Genomic DNA, 17,269 nt, shown 5'->3' on the forward strand with positions numbered 1-17,269 from the left:
CATTGGATGAGGACCCATTCTAATGATCTCATTTTAAAAAATAATTAGTTAATTAATTCAAAAATCAGCAAAATTAAACTATAGTTCTAAAAGTCAAAGTACTCAATACACAAAAAGTAACTTGAGATGAATCATAAACCCAGAAAGCAAAACCATAAGGCTTCAGGAAGACATAGGAAAGTACATGATCTCAGAGCTAGAAGAAATTTTTTGGATAGGACACAAAAAGCACTAACTATAGGAAAAACTGATAAATTCAACTTCAACAAAGCAAGCAAAACTGAGGAAAAACATTCACAGTACATATACCTAACATATGACAGACATGAAGAATATTAAGAATTCCTACAGATCAACAATGAAAACATTTTTTTTAAGTCAAATGCTTACCAAAACCAAAACAGCAAAGTCCAGACATGTAACAACATAACACTGACAATGGCTGGCATCCAATCAAAAATTATTAAACATACCAAAAGGTGAGAAATGTGACCCATAACCAAGAGAAAATCAGTCCAATGGAAATATACCCAAAAAGGACAGAGAGGACAGAATTAGCAGACAGGGACATTAAAATAGCTGTTATATTAATACCTAGTATTTAAAGGAAAATACAAACGCAATAAAGAATGATATAAAAAATACAAAATACCCGAAACAGAAAGAAATTCACTTAATTCTAGATTAATAGAATAGACATTGCAAAGAAAAGATCAGCGAACTTGATCTAGCAATAGAAGTGATCTAAAATGAAGAACACGGGGTGCCCAGGAGGCTCAGTTGGTTAAGCGTCTGACTTCAGCTCAGATCATGATCTTGCAGTTCATGGGTTCAGGCCCCATGTCAGGCTCTGTGCTGACAACTCAGAGCCTGGAGCTGCTTCGGATTCTGTGTCTCCCTCTCTCTCTGCCCCTCCCCCACTCAAGCTCTCTCTCTGTCTCCCAAAAATGAGTAAACATTAAAAAAATATTAAAAAAAATAAAATGAAGAACAAAAAGGCAGAGACTGGAAAAAAATGTTTTAATAAGTAAATAAGGCAAAGTCTAAATGACCCATAGGATAACCTTAAACAGTTTGCAATATATAGATTTGAAATCACAAAGGGGAAGGGATGGGAAGCAACAAAAAGTATTTGAAAAATTGAACAAAAATTTTCTGAATTTGGTGAAAACTAAACCAAAGTTTCATAAAGATCAACATATCCCAGGCAGTAGAAACACAAAGGAAACCACCCTAGGCACATGATAATGAAAGAATTTGAAACCAGAGATAAAAACAAAAGTTTTAAAAGTACCCCCAAAAAATTAAAAGGAAAAAAAGACTCTACAGAGGGGCGCATGGATAGCTTGGTTGGTTATGAGTCTGACTCCTGATTTTGGCTCCGGTCACGATCTCATGGTTCCTGGGATCGAGCCCCAAGTGAGGCTGTGCGCTGACAGCATGGAGCCTGCTTGGGATTCTCTCTCTCTCCTTCTCTCTCTCTCTCTCTCTGCCCCTCCCCTCCCTCATGCGCTCCTGCTCTCGCTCGTTCTCCCAAAATAAATAAACATAAAAGAAAAAAGTTCTACAGAAAGAGGAATGAAGAATGACAGCAGACACCTTCAGAAACTATATGGGCCCATCGACCACGGTGCTGCAAAAAGAAAACTGTCAACTGCAAATTCTATATCCAGTAAAGATTTCTTTCAAATATGAAGGCAAAACAAAGTCAGTTTCAGACAAACAAAAAAGCCAAGAGAATTCATCGGCAGACCTGCACGACAAAAAATTTGTTGAAAGGAAGCTCTTCAGACTGAAGGAAAAATGATACATGATGCAAAACTGGGTCTATACCAACAAACCAAAGCCCTGGGATTGGCAAGTATGTTGGTAAACATAAAAAAGTACCACTTCTTGCTTCTAAAAAGATAATAGACTTAATGTTTATTCATTTTTGAGAAGAGAGCACGAGCAGGGGAGGGGTAGAAAGAGAGGGAGACATGGAATCGGAAGCAGTCTCCAGGCCCTGAGCCGTCAGCACAGCTGTCAGACAGATCCCACAATGCAGGATTGAACCCACGAACTGTGAAATCATGACCTGAGCCAAAGGTGGATGCTGAACTGACTGAGCCACCCAGGCGCCCCGACAACAGACTTTTTTAAAAAAGAACGAGAAACATCACTACATACTGCTACGGCGTGACTGCCAAGATATGGTAAGTGAAAAAAACAAGATACAGAAATGTAAAGTATCCTGCTACTAAAGAAGCAGATAGTGAGAAATATATGCACATATTTGCTTCTATTTTTAAAAATGTAATAACAGGGGCACCTAAGCGGCTCAGTCAGTTAAGCATCTGACTTCACTTCAACTCAGGTCATGATCTAACGTTCGTAAGATCAAGCCCCACGTTGGGCTCCGCACTGACAGCATGGAGCCTGCTTGAGGTTCTCTCCTTCTTTGTCCCTCCTCCGCTCTGTCTCAAAATAAACAAGCTAAACAAACAAACAACCACACACAGACACAAATGAAAAAAGGGGAGCCTGGGTGGCTCAGTCAGTTGAGCATCTGACTCTTGATTTTGGCCCAGGTCATGATCTCAGGGTCATGGGATCGAGTCCTGTGTCGAAATCCCTCTCAACATAGAGCCTGCTTAAGACTCACTCTCCCTCTCCCTCTGCCCCTCCTCCGTGCACTAGCTGGCATTCTCTCTCTTTAACGATAACAACAAATCGAAAACAAAAAATCCCTAAAACATGAAGAGAAAATAAAACAAACGAATACAAATATATTTAAGTTTCTGGCTTAAACTATTTCAAGTGATTTTAAAACAAAGTAATTTGACTGCACATCACTGTGGAAAATACCTAAAGGACAAAAATGAGTGCAAAGAAATCGTAATTAGTAATAACGTTATTATAAAACTAGAAAGAGAAAGAAAGCCAAGTGAGTAATGATGTTAATGTCAGGAACATACATTTTTAATGTTAAAGAGAAATTTCAAACTTAAGTAGAAACTCTGTAATCATAAACTATGAACTCTGTAATCACACACTACTCTGTAACTCATAAACTATAAAACAAAACCTAACTGTTCACTGGCGTGACCTTGAAACAATAAAACCCCTAACGTCTAGATCATGTTTCTGAACACTACTTCCCACTACAGGAGCCAGGAGTCATGGGAAACGCCTGGCTCCAGGCCTGGGGCAAGAAATGCACCAGCTGACCGGCAACACTTTTTCCAAAAGCAAGGAAGCCACCATAGTGACTGTGGAGGGTCAAACTAAAGATGCTCTCCCTTGTCAAAGATGGGAAAATCTGAGCGGCACGCTAACAGACACAAGACTTGCTCATGACAAATTGTTAAACATAAGTGAATTTACAGTGAGGCTCAAGAAAGCCAGTCCAATGGTCATATGTGGAAAAGCATAGCACAGCAACATGAGTAACTTAAAAGGAAAGAGTGATGCCTTTACCCTGCTTTCCAATCCAAGCCGGGCACCAGGGTAACCAGGTAACTGATAAAGGGAAGTTCTCATGCAATGTTACATACAATTAATAAGGAAGGAGGGGCAGAATTGAAATAGCAGTATTTTGTGCTCACTGGTGAAATAACAGTTCTCGGCAACAATCCGCGTGGGCTACTGAAACCTGAGATAAAAAGCCCATGAGGACCTCTGAAGTAGACAAGCGTGCAGATTGGGCCTCAAGCCACTGGTGACCACAACAACACAAGAGACTACCAGCTCTAATTCCTATTACAAAAATTTATGCAAAAAATGCATTTTTTCTTAACTATTACATGCAATCAAATAAGCAGAATGAAGAATGAAGTCATGGATGTAAGAACTAAGGCAGAAGCCAGGGAGCCCACATACCCTTGAGAGCAGCAGAGAGCTCTGATGCCCACCCAGCAAGGGGGCTCATCCCGCAGCGCCCACTTCCTTGTGAGGGGATAACCAGAGTCCCTACCTCACAGCCTGGCTTACAACACGTACAACCATTTCTGGCACAAATTTTAAAAACAAATAAACATTAGTCATTATAATTCTAAGTAAAAATGTAATTGCTTCCATCTCTTATTATTAAAAAAAAAAAACCCACACAACACAAAAAAATAAAAAACTAACGCCTAATCATACAGGTCACTGCCAGGTATCCTAGGAAGTAAAAAACAGAAAATAACATGAACCTTGTGCAAAATAATGCATAAATCTCTCGGTTTCCTTTTACAGATATCTGGCAAATGCCCTATCAATTGTGTAACTCGATCCATCACTGACCAGGCATGCGTAAATAAAGCACCCAGCACCTTCTTTTTTTTTTTTTTTTTTAATTTTTTTTTTCAACGTTTTTATTTATTTTTGGGACAGAGAGAGACAGAGCATGAACGGGGGAGGGGCAGAGAGAGAGGGAGACACAGAATCGGAAACAGGCTCCAGGCTCCGAGCCATCAGCCCAGAGCCCGATGCGGGGCTCGAACTCACGGACCGCGAGATCGTGACCTGGCTGAAGTCGGACGCTTAACCGACTGCACCACCCAGGCGCCCCTTCTTTTTTTTTTTTAATGTTTTTATTTTTGAGACAAAAAGAGACAGAGCATGAGCAGGAGAGGGGCAGAGAGAGAGGGAGACACAGAATCCGAAGCAGGCTCCAGACTCTGCGCTGTAGCACAGAGCCCGCCGTGGGGCTCGAACTCACGGACCGTGAGATTGTGACCTGAGCTAGCTGGACGCTTAACCGACTGAGCCACCCAGGCGCCCCTGGCACCTTCTAACCCAGGCCCATAGTCAGATGGTCACAAAATGCAACTCTGTTTCTCTATTAGACTGAGCTGAGCACAATGAGGAAAGCCAATCTCTGGAAGACTGACTTCAAACTCCAGGCGGAAAGACTTGAGCCCCACTGCTCCCCCAAGCACCCCAAACGGTTGAGGTAACTCAGAATAAACTGAACTGCCCTACATTAAGAAAACTAGGTCACAGCAATCAGTGCCTCCACTAAAAATGGAATGAAGCTACAGACAGAGGGCTTCGGGACCCTGACCAGGAGGACCCGGCAGGGCTGCCCAGAGAACCACAACCCCGCCCTCGGCCACTGCACGGGAGCCCAAGAAGCCAACGGCCAGCGCAGCTCGCCTCCTGCTTTTCTGACCCAGCGCTCTGCAGACTCAACCCCACCCCTGGCTCCCCGGCGAGAGGAGGGGAAGGCATCCGCTCAGACACATCAAAATGAGCCCTCGGTGCAAGAGGTAATGCCTAGCCTTGGAACTTGACATTAACCAGGACATTTCCCTTGAAGCAGACAAGAGGTTGGCAAACTAACAGTGACCCCGCTGGCAGGGAATGCCAGGACACAGAGCTGGCCGAGCCTGAAGCTTCCCCACCTCCAGGCCACGTCCATCCACGACGTCTTGCTCGTTCAGAAGCTCTTCCTCCAGCTAGAGCCTGAGCCTCTGAATTTCAACCTGACCCTGATCCACAGGCAAATATATTCTGTCCTTTAAAAGAAAAGGTAATTCTTTTTTTTATACTCTAAGAACACAAAGGTCCACGCACTCCATTCCTGCCACCGCACCAATCAGACTTCAACAGCCTTTCCCTAAATATGACCTTCAGATTTATCACGCTGTCCCTCCTATTACAGTTGCCTATTATGGACTGACGGTGTCCCGCAAATTCCTGTGTTGAAGCTCAACACCCCCTTGTGACAGCAGGGCCTCGAAAGAGGTGATTAAGGTTAAATGAGGTCACAGGGTGGGCCTGGTCCAGCAGGACTGGGGTCCTTCTAAGAAGAGGAAGCGACACCAGTGTTCTCTGTCAGGTGAGGATGCGTGGAGAAGGCAGCAGGCTCCAGGCTCCAAGCTGTCAGCACAGAGCCCAATGCGAGGCTTGAACTCACAAACCATGAGATCATGACCTGAGCTGAAATCAAGAGTCAGATGCTTCACATTAAATCAGACTGATTATTTTTTTAGCCTTAAGAGCCAAGGGAATTTGCCTACTCGGATTTGGACTTGCTGGGGATCCATCACCCTTCGTTGTTTCCTATTTCTCCCTTCTGGAGTGGGGCTGTCTATCCCATCCCTGTTCCACCACTGTGGTTGGGAAGCATGTAACTTTGCTTTCACAACCTCACGGTGGGAGAGAAATTTGGACCCAGGAGGAACCCTACCTCAAGTCTTACCCATATCTGATTTAGATGATATCTAGATGAGAAAGAATGCTGGAATGAGTAACGATCTCTGGGGCTGTAGGGATGGGGTGAATGTATTTTGAATGCAAGAAAGATGAATTGGGGAACCAAAGGAGAGAATGCTATGGACTGAAGTATAACCCCTAAAACTCTCATGTGGAAGCCCTAATGCCTATTGTCACTGTATCTGAAGACAGGGCTTTTAAAGAGATAATAGGATGGGACTAAAATCCAATAGGACTACTGTCCTTTGAGAAGGAGACCAGAGAATACTGCTTTCCTGCCCTCTCCCCACACAGGAGACCATGTGAGGACACAGCAAGAAGGCAGTCATGCACAAGTCAAGCAGAGAGGCTTCGCCAGAACCCAACCCTGACAGCACTTGATCTCAGACGTCCTGCTTCCAGAACTGAGAGTCTGTTGTTTAAGCCACTCAGTCTGCAGTGTTCTGACAGCTTGAGTGACTCACACCCTGCCTTTCAATTTCCCCTGCCTTTTCCCTCCACTTCTTCCAGCTGACCTTCTCTCTCCTGCCCCCCATCCAGCCCCAGACCCCAGGGGCTCTCACCTTCATTCCAACTCACACACCAACCGCGGCAGAGCTGCGTGAGCTCACCAGGAGAGAGTGAGACACCTAGCTCCAGCCACCTGCCATCCTCGGCGGTTCAATCCCAGCACGTAAGTACACAGCCCCAGAATCCTTAATCCTCACTCCCGTGGGAAACCCCTTTACCAACGGGAGTACTGTTTATACACAGTGCCTTCTGCCTTCAGTCCTCCAAACTCCACTCACCCCCAAAGCTACTCAGGTCAGCACCTTTCCCTACCCCCTTCCCTGAGGTTGTTCTGTCCATGGGTAACACAGTTAGGGCCTTGGGTTCAAGTCTGCGTTCCATCCTGGGATCCCTCATTCTCCAGATGGCTTTTTTTTTTAATTTACATACAAATATATTTTGATGTTTTAAAATTTACATGATGATGAGGTGTCTGAGTGGTTCAGTGAGTTGAGAACCTGACTCTTGATTTCAGCTCAAGTCATGATCCCAGGGTCGTGGGATCAAGCCCTGCGTCAGGCTCCACGCTAATTGTGGAGCCTGCTTAAGATTCTCTCTCTCCCCCTCTGCCCCTCTTCCCACTTGCGCACTCTCTCCCTAATAACATAACATAAAATTTACACGATCACACAGGGCAGTTTCACTGCCCTAAAAGATCCCTGCTTCACCAACTCTCCCTCCACCAACTTCTGGCATCCACTCATCTGTTTACAATCTGCACAGTTTTACCTTCTCCAGAATGCTACACAAACAAAACCACACAGTGTGCAGCCTGTCAGACTGGCTTCTTCTAACTCAATAATAGACATTTAAGGTCCCTCCATGTCTCTGTAGGTCCTGAATGCTCATTTCTTTGTATTTCTGAATTTGAGCTGCTGATAGGAATGCAAAATGGCAGGACCACTCTCTGGAAGACAATTTTTGGCAGATTTTTAAAAGGTTAAATTGAGGTGCCCGGGTGGCTCAGTCAGTTGAGTGTCCGACTCTTGGTTTCAGCTCAGGTCATGATCTCAAGTTTGTGAGATTGAGCCCCATGTCAGGCTCTGTGCTGACAGCCCAGAGCCTGCTTGGGATTCTCTCTCCCCCTCCACTCCCCAACCCGCCTCCACTTGCATGCGTGCACGCACTCTCTCAAAATAAATAAAATTCAGAAAAAAAAAAAAAAGGTAAATACTTGCCTACCACAGGGTCCAACCATACCACTCCTAGATAGGAATGAGGTGGTAGGGAAGAGGAAGTAATGAACTTGAATATGGCTCTGGTTTTTAGAATCTTAGTAATGCTTCCCTTACTCAAAAAAAAAAAAAAAAAAATTAAATAAAATCAATCTGGACGTAAGAAGAACCAAAATAGAAGACAAACAATAAAACAAAACCATGTTATAAATGAATAACTATAATGAAAGATTTTTTAAATTTATATTTAAAAAATTAACTTATACAACTTTGGAATGCTAAACAACAAACTTTGGGATAATAAAGACAAAAAGAACTAGCACTGAACAACAAGGGTTTGTTTAAACTGCACAGATCCATGTACCCACAGACTTTTTTCAATAAACACAGGGTGGGCGGCACTGTAAATGTATCTTCTCTTCCTTGTGACTTTAACATTTTTTTCCCAAGCTGACTTTATTATAAGAATACTATATATGATACAGAAAATACACAAAATATTTGTTGACTGTTTTATTATGTCATCATTAAGGCTTCCAGTCCACACTAGGCTATTAGTAGTCACATTTTGGGAAGACAAAAGTTATAGGCCGATTTTCATCTGTGTGAGGGGTCAGTGCCCCTAACCCCCATGTTGCTAAAGGGTCAACTATATATTCAAATATCCCACTCTAGTTAGTAAATCTGTTTTTCACAGTAGTGAGGATTAGCAATCCTCAAACTAATGTGCATATATTTAAAGATTGAGGAAGTAAGTAAATATATTGTAGCTAAGATACTTTCACTATTGGTAAAAGAAATCAAGATTAAGAAGAGGGAAAAAGCTAGAATGAACCCTGTGACGTTCGTTAGGAATTGAAAATACTAAAGTAAATTCATGATTTTTATTATACATACAGATTGACAAAGAAATAAATATAGAAGTGTACGCATACAGGTATTTATCACCTAGCTCTGTTGAAATAGCCCAGAAACCAAAGACACCCCAACAGCAATAAGCACAACTATCACCCAGATGTTGGTTTCTAAACATCATTCTCCACTAAAAGAAACCAGAGCTCCTTGAAGAAATATCTGATTACAGGGCTGCTGACAGGGAAAGGATAAAATAACCCTGGAAAATCTTGGTGCCAGAATGTAAGGAATTAAGGTGCCAGAAACAATGAGGACATGGTAGAAGGACAGGTACCAATTCAAAGGCACTCCCAATGGCCAATCTATGTATTTCAGCAACAAAATAAACACTGACATGGTTGATATGATAGATTACAACCCGAAGAATAAAAATCCCTGGGCACCTGGCTCAGTCAGTAGAGCATACAACTCTTGATCTTGGGGTCATGAGTTCGAGCCCTATGTTGGATGTAGAGTTTACTTGAAAAAGAAAAAAAAGAAAAAGAAAAATCCCTATGTCCATACCGATACAGTGAATAAATAAATACACACTGGAGGGAAGTGACAGTTCCTCCTTGCAGCAGAATGTCAATTAATACATAGAGATAGAAAGATGGAAACAAAGTCATCATGTGGCCAACACCACTACAATAGGTGCTGCAAGCAAGAATCACCTATGGGAGCTAAAATTAGTGGAGCAAAGCATGATGAGAAAAGGGGGTTTGCGGGGTCTCTAAGTATCTCCACACAATATACTTATGAACTCCAAAGTTAAAAATAGTATTTTTCTATCAAGAGAAACCTGGCAGGTCTCACCTTAACTAAGTGATCAAAATTGGCATTACCTGTAGGGAGACACATCAAATACCAATACCAAGTGCACTGAGTAGGGAATATCACCACTTCTACAATGTTCTGGCCAAAATTCACAACATGATTTTAACCAGGAGGAAACATCAAACAAACCCAAACTGACAGGCATTCTACCAAACGACTAGCTAGGACTCTTCAAAGACGTCCAACTTATAAAAGACTGGACCACACTAAAGCAGCATGGGCAGTGAGATGCAACACAGAATCCTGGACCAGAGAAAGGGCATTAGTGGGACAGTGGGGGAGATCTGAATGAGCTTTATTAATTAGCTCATAGCATTGTTCCAGTGTTAATAGGAACTAATTGTAATAATCGTCCTGAAAATACCAGATGTTGACATTCATTTCAAGAAGCTAGGTGAAGGGTATCTACAAACTCTAGGCTAATCTTTGCAAAGTTTTTTTGTAAGTTGGAGATTATTTCAAAATGAAAAGCTAAAATACATAAAACATTTAATATAAGATAAAAAGACTTCCTGGCGCCTGGGTGGCTCAGCCAGTTAAGCGTCTCTTGATTTCAGCTCAGGTCATGATCTCACGACCATGGGATCGAACCCCAAATCGGGCTCCACGCTGAGGGTGGAGACTGCTTAGGATTCTCTCTCTGCCTCTGTCCCTCTCCCCTGCTTGCATGGATAAAAAAAAAGTGTATTTAAAAAGTTTTTTTAAATGTGTATTTACTCAGCGACAGAGAGAGCACCCATGTTCATGGGGGTGAGGGCAGAGAGAGAATCCCAAGCAGGCTCCTCACTCAGCGCACAGCCCAACATGGAGCCCCATCTCACAACCATGAGATCATGACCTGAGCCAAAATCAAGAGTTGGACGCTCAACCGACTGAGCCACCAAGGTGTGCCCCCTGCCAAAAAAATGTTTACTATAAAAAGACTCCTCTGACTTGCAAGTAAGAATAAAATTAATAGCTGTTAACTATAAATTACAAGCTTTTCTCCTCAAGGAGCCTAGGAGAAAACACACAGAGAAAAAGCACTGGGAGTAAACTCTCAGTCCTCCCACTGTGGCTTTTACTCACGCAGCTGTGATGGAGACAGGGCTGCTGAGAGCTGCTGCCCAGTCCTGAGACCAGCACAGAGGATGGCGGTGAACTTCAGGCCCACACTGGCGGAGGCATGAGCTGGGCTCAGGCTGGCCCAAAGGCTGGGCTCCCAGAGTGCTGGCCTGCTGCTCCCCAGACGAGGGAGTACAATAGCTACGTCTTTCAAATTCTCAAAAGAAGAGTTCCAGATGTGTCGGTAGAATATCAGAGACTTTACAGGCTGGAATTCCACTTTTCCAACAAAGCAGGCGAGACACGCTGTGAGTTTTCGTCAAATGCTGCCCTCAGCCACCAGTATGCCAGCTCATTCTAGCAAACACCCAAACCTGCACCTGCTCTGTTGCACACAAAATCACAATTCAAAGCCCCTCAATGATAATGCACAGAAAAAGTCGCAAGGAGAGCCCAACTACAGGTGATTAGGGGGCCACGTGGGCCCAGCATTCTCAGTGTGCACATCCACTAGTGGGCCACACGCACCCCTGTAGTTCACAGGGCCTCAAGCAGAGGACGGTGGTGCCTCCTCCAGCAAGATGCCCTTTCTGCACCACCTTCACCCATTCCCTCTTCATCCCAAGTTCAGAAAGGAAACGAAAAAAAGCAGTAAGTAGATGAAGGAATATTATGGTTTAAGTGTGCAAATAAATCCCTGTCAAAAAGGCTAATACACAGAGCCACACCAGAGGAACTCACACTTCTAAGACTCCCATTACCAAAGCAAGAACCTATACTGACACGTGCCTTCAAACAATCCCTAATCATAAAACATAAAACATTTACTAGGAGTAAAAACACAAAAATATATTCCCCTTGTGTAAAAGGGAAACTCTCTTTCCCCACTTTTGATAGGCAAAAACAGACCAAAGTCATGCCGCAACAACTAGAAGCTAAGCAAGATGTTAATGCACAGTGCTGAGTAAACCTACCTGAGCTGCTCCTGCCCCATCAGGGGTGCCGCTGCACGATGTGTTTTTGCAAACGTCCCCTCTTCCCAGGAGTCCACCATCTTCGGTGGCTACCGGGCTCTCCTCCTGGACAGGCGCATCGACAGCCGGGCCCTTCCTCTTCGCCGTCTTTTTCTTCGGATGCGCACAGTCACCTTTTGTTTTTCTCTGTCGGAAGTGAGCAAGCTGCGCAAAAACGTAGAAAAGTAGTAAAGACAAAGGTAACCAAGAAAAAAGTAACAGAACCACAAAGCCAATGAGCTGGTGGGGAACATGAGGCTCTGGGGCTGGCTCAGTGTGCTCAGCCAAACCTGGCCAGACCCACGTCAACCACAAACTCTGCCTTCATTAATATCTGCGATGCTAGCATTTAAGTTCAGAATTCTTTTCAGAGTCTAATAATGAGGACTGTTAATTATGCCTATACACAGACAGAAAAAAGCAATACAGCCAACTGGCAGAATAGCTTTCCTAGCCCCTGGAAGTTTACAGAGAAATAGGATTCAAAAAAACCAACACATCTATTTAAAAGACTGATAGCTTAATCAAGGCATGCTTCAGGTTTAAAACTACACAAACGCTAAATCTCTTTTTGCCCCATTTTCCCCCAATCGAGGAAATATATAGCCTGGCCAAAACTTCCTAGCCACAGATTCTGAGACAAGGTACAGAAATAGCAAAAAATTAATTAAGCCAGGTCAATCTAAGATCCTCCTTTATGGAATCAGATGTTCTATTTTTCACGACACAGCTCACCAATGCACCAGGGACCTCCACAGAATGTCACCCATCAGAAGGTACAACCTAGCTGTTCAGTCCCTCAAACTGAAGGGTTTCAGACTCTGTTTACACGTCTCCCACTAACACCTTATTCAAAGGTATGAGACCTAACATCACTCTTTCATATGGGGGCATCGGCTCCTTCAAATGACAACTGTGCTCATAAAAGCAAATGCATTTAACAAACATTTGCATAAGTGTAACGGAAAAGCACACTTTCACAGACGCAGAAAAATTACATAAGGTCCCTTACGTGAGAAAAACCCTGTCTCCAGGACAGTCAGCCTTCCAAACCAGCCCCATGTTCATCATTTTATGCCTTGCTCCATCAACTCTGACTGTCCTCAGGTTCCCTCCTGCATCACCATCCTTGACTCTAGCCTGGGGTCTCCCAACAAGAGGTGCCCATTTCCTCCTGCAACGAGGTGATCCTTCCTCATCACCCTCAACACTCCTTCAAACACATTTATGCATGCTTACAAACCATGACTAGCGCCGGGAAAACGCACATCAAATATTAAACTCTGCCTCATTTTCATCTCCTGGCTCACGTACATGCCTGGGCGCCAGCACATCCCTCTTCAAACACCACTCACAAGTTTCCTCTCCCAAGAAGCCTGAATGGGGCCACTCTGTCCTCTGCCTGTCACCTTGCCATTAGATGCTGCTACCCCATCACTGTCTCACATCAGTCACTATGTGTTCTGAATGGCCTCTTTAATGCAGCGGCCCTGTGGTTCCCTCAAAAGAAGAAACTAACACTGAATATTTCCTACTAGCTGGTCCATATGAAATTCCCAATGTCTGGCCACATCTGGCCCCAAACACAACAACTTACCATGGCTCCACCTACCGATCAGGTAACATTGCACAGACTCTCATTCATCCCTTGACAGAGTGGGTAGGTAACCTCCTCCACAGCTGGGGAAGGGCAGGGATTCACAGCCAGTGTCTGCTTGCTCCACTCTGCCTCTACAGCCAGGGTCTTTTCAGCTTACAGTTTAATCCCCACAATATACCCCCCCAAAACAGCGAGTACCAGTTTTATGTGAAAACTGGGGCAGAAACAAGGCGATAAAAAGCATCCCTGGAGACAAGTGACTCTAGGACCAGAGTGAGCTCCCCAGGGCATCCACAACCTAAGAATGCAATACATCCCAGGATATTCTGTCCAGGTGTCTGGAGATTACCTAGGAAGCCCAGCATGAGGGACCGGCTCCAGCAGAGCCCCTCAACCCTCACCTGCTCAAAACGTCCACTTGGGCCCCAAACAGCAACTGGGCCAGAACAAGCATTTCTGGACCCCAGGGAATATTAGACAGGTTGGCAAAAGATATTCTGCAATATAAACATGTGTTCCTAGACTGCCACTCGAAGACTTTTCTTTTGAAGATTAAAAAAAAAAAGGTGCATAATTCCCAGTAAAACGAAAATCTGCAAGTAGTTTTAAACAGATGGAGGTGAGGGGCGCCTGGGTGGCGCAGTCGGTTAAGCGTCCGACTTCAGCCAGGTCACGATCTCGCGGTCCGTGAGTTCGAGCCCCGCGTCGGGCTCTGGGCTGATGGCTCAGAGCCTGGAGCCTGTTTCCGATTCTGTGTCTCCCTCTCTCTCTGCCCCTCGCCCGTTCATGCTCTGTCTCTCTCTGTCCCAAGAATAAAATAAACGTTGAAAAAAAAATTTTTTTAAATAAAAAATAAAAATAAAAAATAAACAGATGGAGGTGAATGAGCCCTAGGGAGAGCGTCTATGACGCCCACGAATGCAGGTGAGTCACAGGCCCTCTTAGTCCTCCAAGAACCCTGAGTTCTGGTGAGGTGGAGCCGCGGCAGGTGCAGGTGTGCACAGGTGAGCAGATGTACAGGTGAGCGGATGTACAGGTGCGCGACGTGCTGGCTGTCCATGACAACGAGGACGCGCGGTGCGGGGGCACTGCCGCCCCCCTCACTACCAGCCCGTCCTTCACGTTCTACTGGGATCGGAATGTTGGCGGGCGGTCAGGGACCGCGCGTTCCTAGGCCACCAGCATCCACCGGGGTGCCACGGACACTGGCCGAGACTCCACGGCGACTCGAAGGGCTGCAGCGCCAGCTCCTCCGGAAAGGCGGGAGGGCGCGGCCAAGCCCCGCCTCGCTCGCGGACCCAGCCCCGCGATTCCCGGCATGCCCCGCGCCCGGCCCCCCGCGCACGCCCCCGTCCCACCCCGCAAGTCCCCAGCCGGTGATTGGCTGCGACCTCGACAGGGGCGGGGCCGGGCAGAGGGCGGCGGATTCAATATGGCGGCGGCCAGGAGGCGACTTCTAGTCGAGCCGGCGGGAAGGGCAAGACTTTGGCGGTGTTCCCCGCCTGACCGCAACCGCTCCTAGTAGGAAACAACAGCGGTCACCGGAACCTTCCCCGAGAAACCCGAGCTGGGACAGCGAGAGGAGGAAGAGGCGCTATCGTTTACCTTCGCTCTCCCGGCCTCCACCTTTCTTCGCCGCTGCTCTTGCTCATCTTCATCCATCTCCCTCCCGGGGGCTCCTCGCGGAGCCCAAGAGGTGACGGGGTCAACACGCCGCCGCCTTCACTCTATTTACACTCCCTCCCCCTTGTCTGGGCTGCCCTCCCCCCGCAACAACTGTCACGCAGACGTGGGTCTGGCGCCGCCCCCGAGTGTGCGCCGTCTGCCCCGCTGCCAATCAGAGGGCTGCGTTCTTGCCCTCGCGCACGCGCAATCAGAGCCTTGCGGCCCGGACGGAGCTCCGCCTATGTCGACCTCTGGCCTCCCACTGGCGCGTTGTCAATAGCACCTCCCAGCAGGACCAATGGCGGAGCGTAGAGGCCTCGGAACGCTCTGTGGTTGGTCGGTTTTAAAGGGGTCTACCTGTCCAATGGGTGGGCGGCGAGCGCAGGCGCGGGGACCAGTTGGGGCGCGCGCACCTGTTGTACATGGGGTTGCACTAGCGACTCGAAAGGCCTCTAGGCGAGTGTGGTCGTCAGCCTTTGTCTTTGGTCGTGTTAGTGGGGCGTTAGACTTGGCCGTTAGGAAGTTTAGGCCGGCCCCACAGCCCCTTCTTTGAGGGGGCTGAGAGGCCGCCCACAGGCGAGTCCCCCGGGAGCTACTCGGTGAGCGCCAGGGAGTCCGGGAGGCCGCGACTTCGCGGGCTGAACGGCTGGTCTCGGGGCTGCGGTTGGCGTCACACGTCTCGTCCGCACTGCCCGTCCTAGAGCCCCCTCACTTTCAGCCAGGTCCTCGGTCCTCAGGGATGGGAGCACGCGTCACCTTGCCCTTCGCCTCCCGGGACGCTGTTTCTGTTCGTTTCCCAGTCGCAGACCGCCAGCCAGACCACTTGGATTTCATTGCTCTGCGTCCCTCCCCCGTCGTATGACTTCACTTCTCTCTGTTGCCTGTTGGTGCCTGGGAATCCGGGCCACGGCGTCCAGCGTTGCAGGGACAGAAGGCACTGGGAGTGGTGCCACTTCCGGACCTGTATTTTTCTCACTGGGGACACAGTACCGTATCGAGGGCTCTGATTTAATGCGTCTACCGCCAGCTTGCAGCTTCTGGGTAGTGCAGCATAGGATTTGACCAGTGGGACAAATCTGGCACCTCTGCCACGAAGCAGCCCCCTGGATCAGAGTATTAGGAGGGACCCTGTGGTGGAGAGAGGGACAGGCTGAGATCCTGAAGCGCAGGAAAGGCTGACTTATACATGTTCATTCCTGTTAGGACAGTCTCTGGAACCCCAGCATGGAAGGGGCTCCCTAGGGCCAACTTGCCAAGTGGTCTTTAGTCTCCTTGAGAAAATTTTGGTGAAGATGTGATTTTAAGTGATACTGTAATTGTACCCAGTTCCAGATCACCGGAAAAAGAGCTGGTTCCGTGAAAATCAAAAACAGTCAAGTGGAAAATGATTAAGGCTTGGAAGCGTGGGGGTAAATCATTTCAAGTGTATTGTAAACAGTCATGAAAAAGGAATCTTGTACTTCCTGCTCAATTTTGCTGTGAACCTAAAACTGCTCTAAAAAATAAAGTCTGAAAAATAAGTAAAAATAAATAAAAAATAAAGTCTGTTAAAAATTTAAAAGAAAAAAAAGGAGTATAACTTTGGTTATGAATTCATGGTCTGTGGGAATCCAAAGTTTCATGAGATCATTGTTCCTTAGCTTCAAACTTCACTTGAACCTGTTTGTCCAGTTAAGGAAACAATGCAAGGTTTTTGTTCCTAGCCCACAGTTTAACAATCAAATGCTGTTGGTGTAATCAAGCTCACTGGGAGCTGATAAACTAGTTGACGATAATCCAAAGCATCTCCCTGCACCCTGTAGCATAACTGCACCAAGCGGTGATCCTCTTTGCCTAAAGGGGCTTGACATCCCCGGTCTCACTTTAACCTTTTCTTATCACTGTTGGAATATCCATTTACAGTTAAAAGGAAGATGAAAGCATAGTGCCCCCCTCTCCCACCGCTTTGAGTCTGTAAATAGAACAGCAGCGCCACGTTTCGTTTCGGTGGCAGGATTAGGAAACTGTAGAACTCAGGCAGATGACAAGGACAAGATGGGAGTCCCAAATGCCTCTGCTACAGATGTGAGCCGTTGGGGAGTCAGGTAGGATGACACTACTTCAAGTGACCTGCCACTAGAGAGAGAGTGGCACAAAAAGCAAGATTGGGGTGGATGGCCTTGTTGTGGGCGATGTTGCAGTAGACATGTAGATTTCTGGGTTCCTTCTGTTCCGCTCACCTGTTCCCACACCTTTACTTGGACGGGGTTTGTGTGCCGGCTGTGCGCTCCCTGCTTGCTGTCTTCTCTGACCGAATCAGGGTAGCAGTA

General features: G+C 46.3%; 1 protein-coding gene across 9 annotated transcripts in view; it reads right to left on the reverse strand.

The window, feature by feature from the left end:
* Window positions 1-15,071, reverse strand: part of PCNT (pericentrin) — a 134,966-nt gene extending 119,895 nt beyond the window's left edge. For all 9 annotated transcript variants that reach the window (XM_040483678.1, XM_040483676.1, XM_040483685.1 and 6 more), the window contains exons 1-2: window positions 14,901-15,071; window positions 11,657-11,860 (exon numbers count right to left, since the gene is read on the reverse strand). In XM_040483678.1, the coding sequence (XP_040339612.1) occupies window positions 11,657-11,860; window positions 14,901-14,957 (261 nt within the window). In that variant the 5' untranslated portion in view covers window positions 14,958-15,071. The remainder of the gene's footprint in view (window positions 1-11,656; window positions 11,861-14,900) is intronic.
* Between the last annotated feature and the right edge of the window lie 2,198 nt (window positions 15,072-17,269).

This window comes from Herpailurus yagouaroundi, unplaced genomic scaffold, assembly GCF_014898765.1.
Source record: "Herpailurus yagouaroundi ecotype Mexico unplaced genomic scaffold, PumYag 162, whole genome shotgun sequence".
Lineage (NCBI taxonomy): Eukaryota > Metazoa > Chordata > Mammalia > Carnivora > Felidae > Herpailurus > Herpailurus yagouaroundi.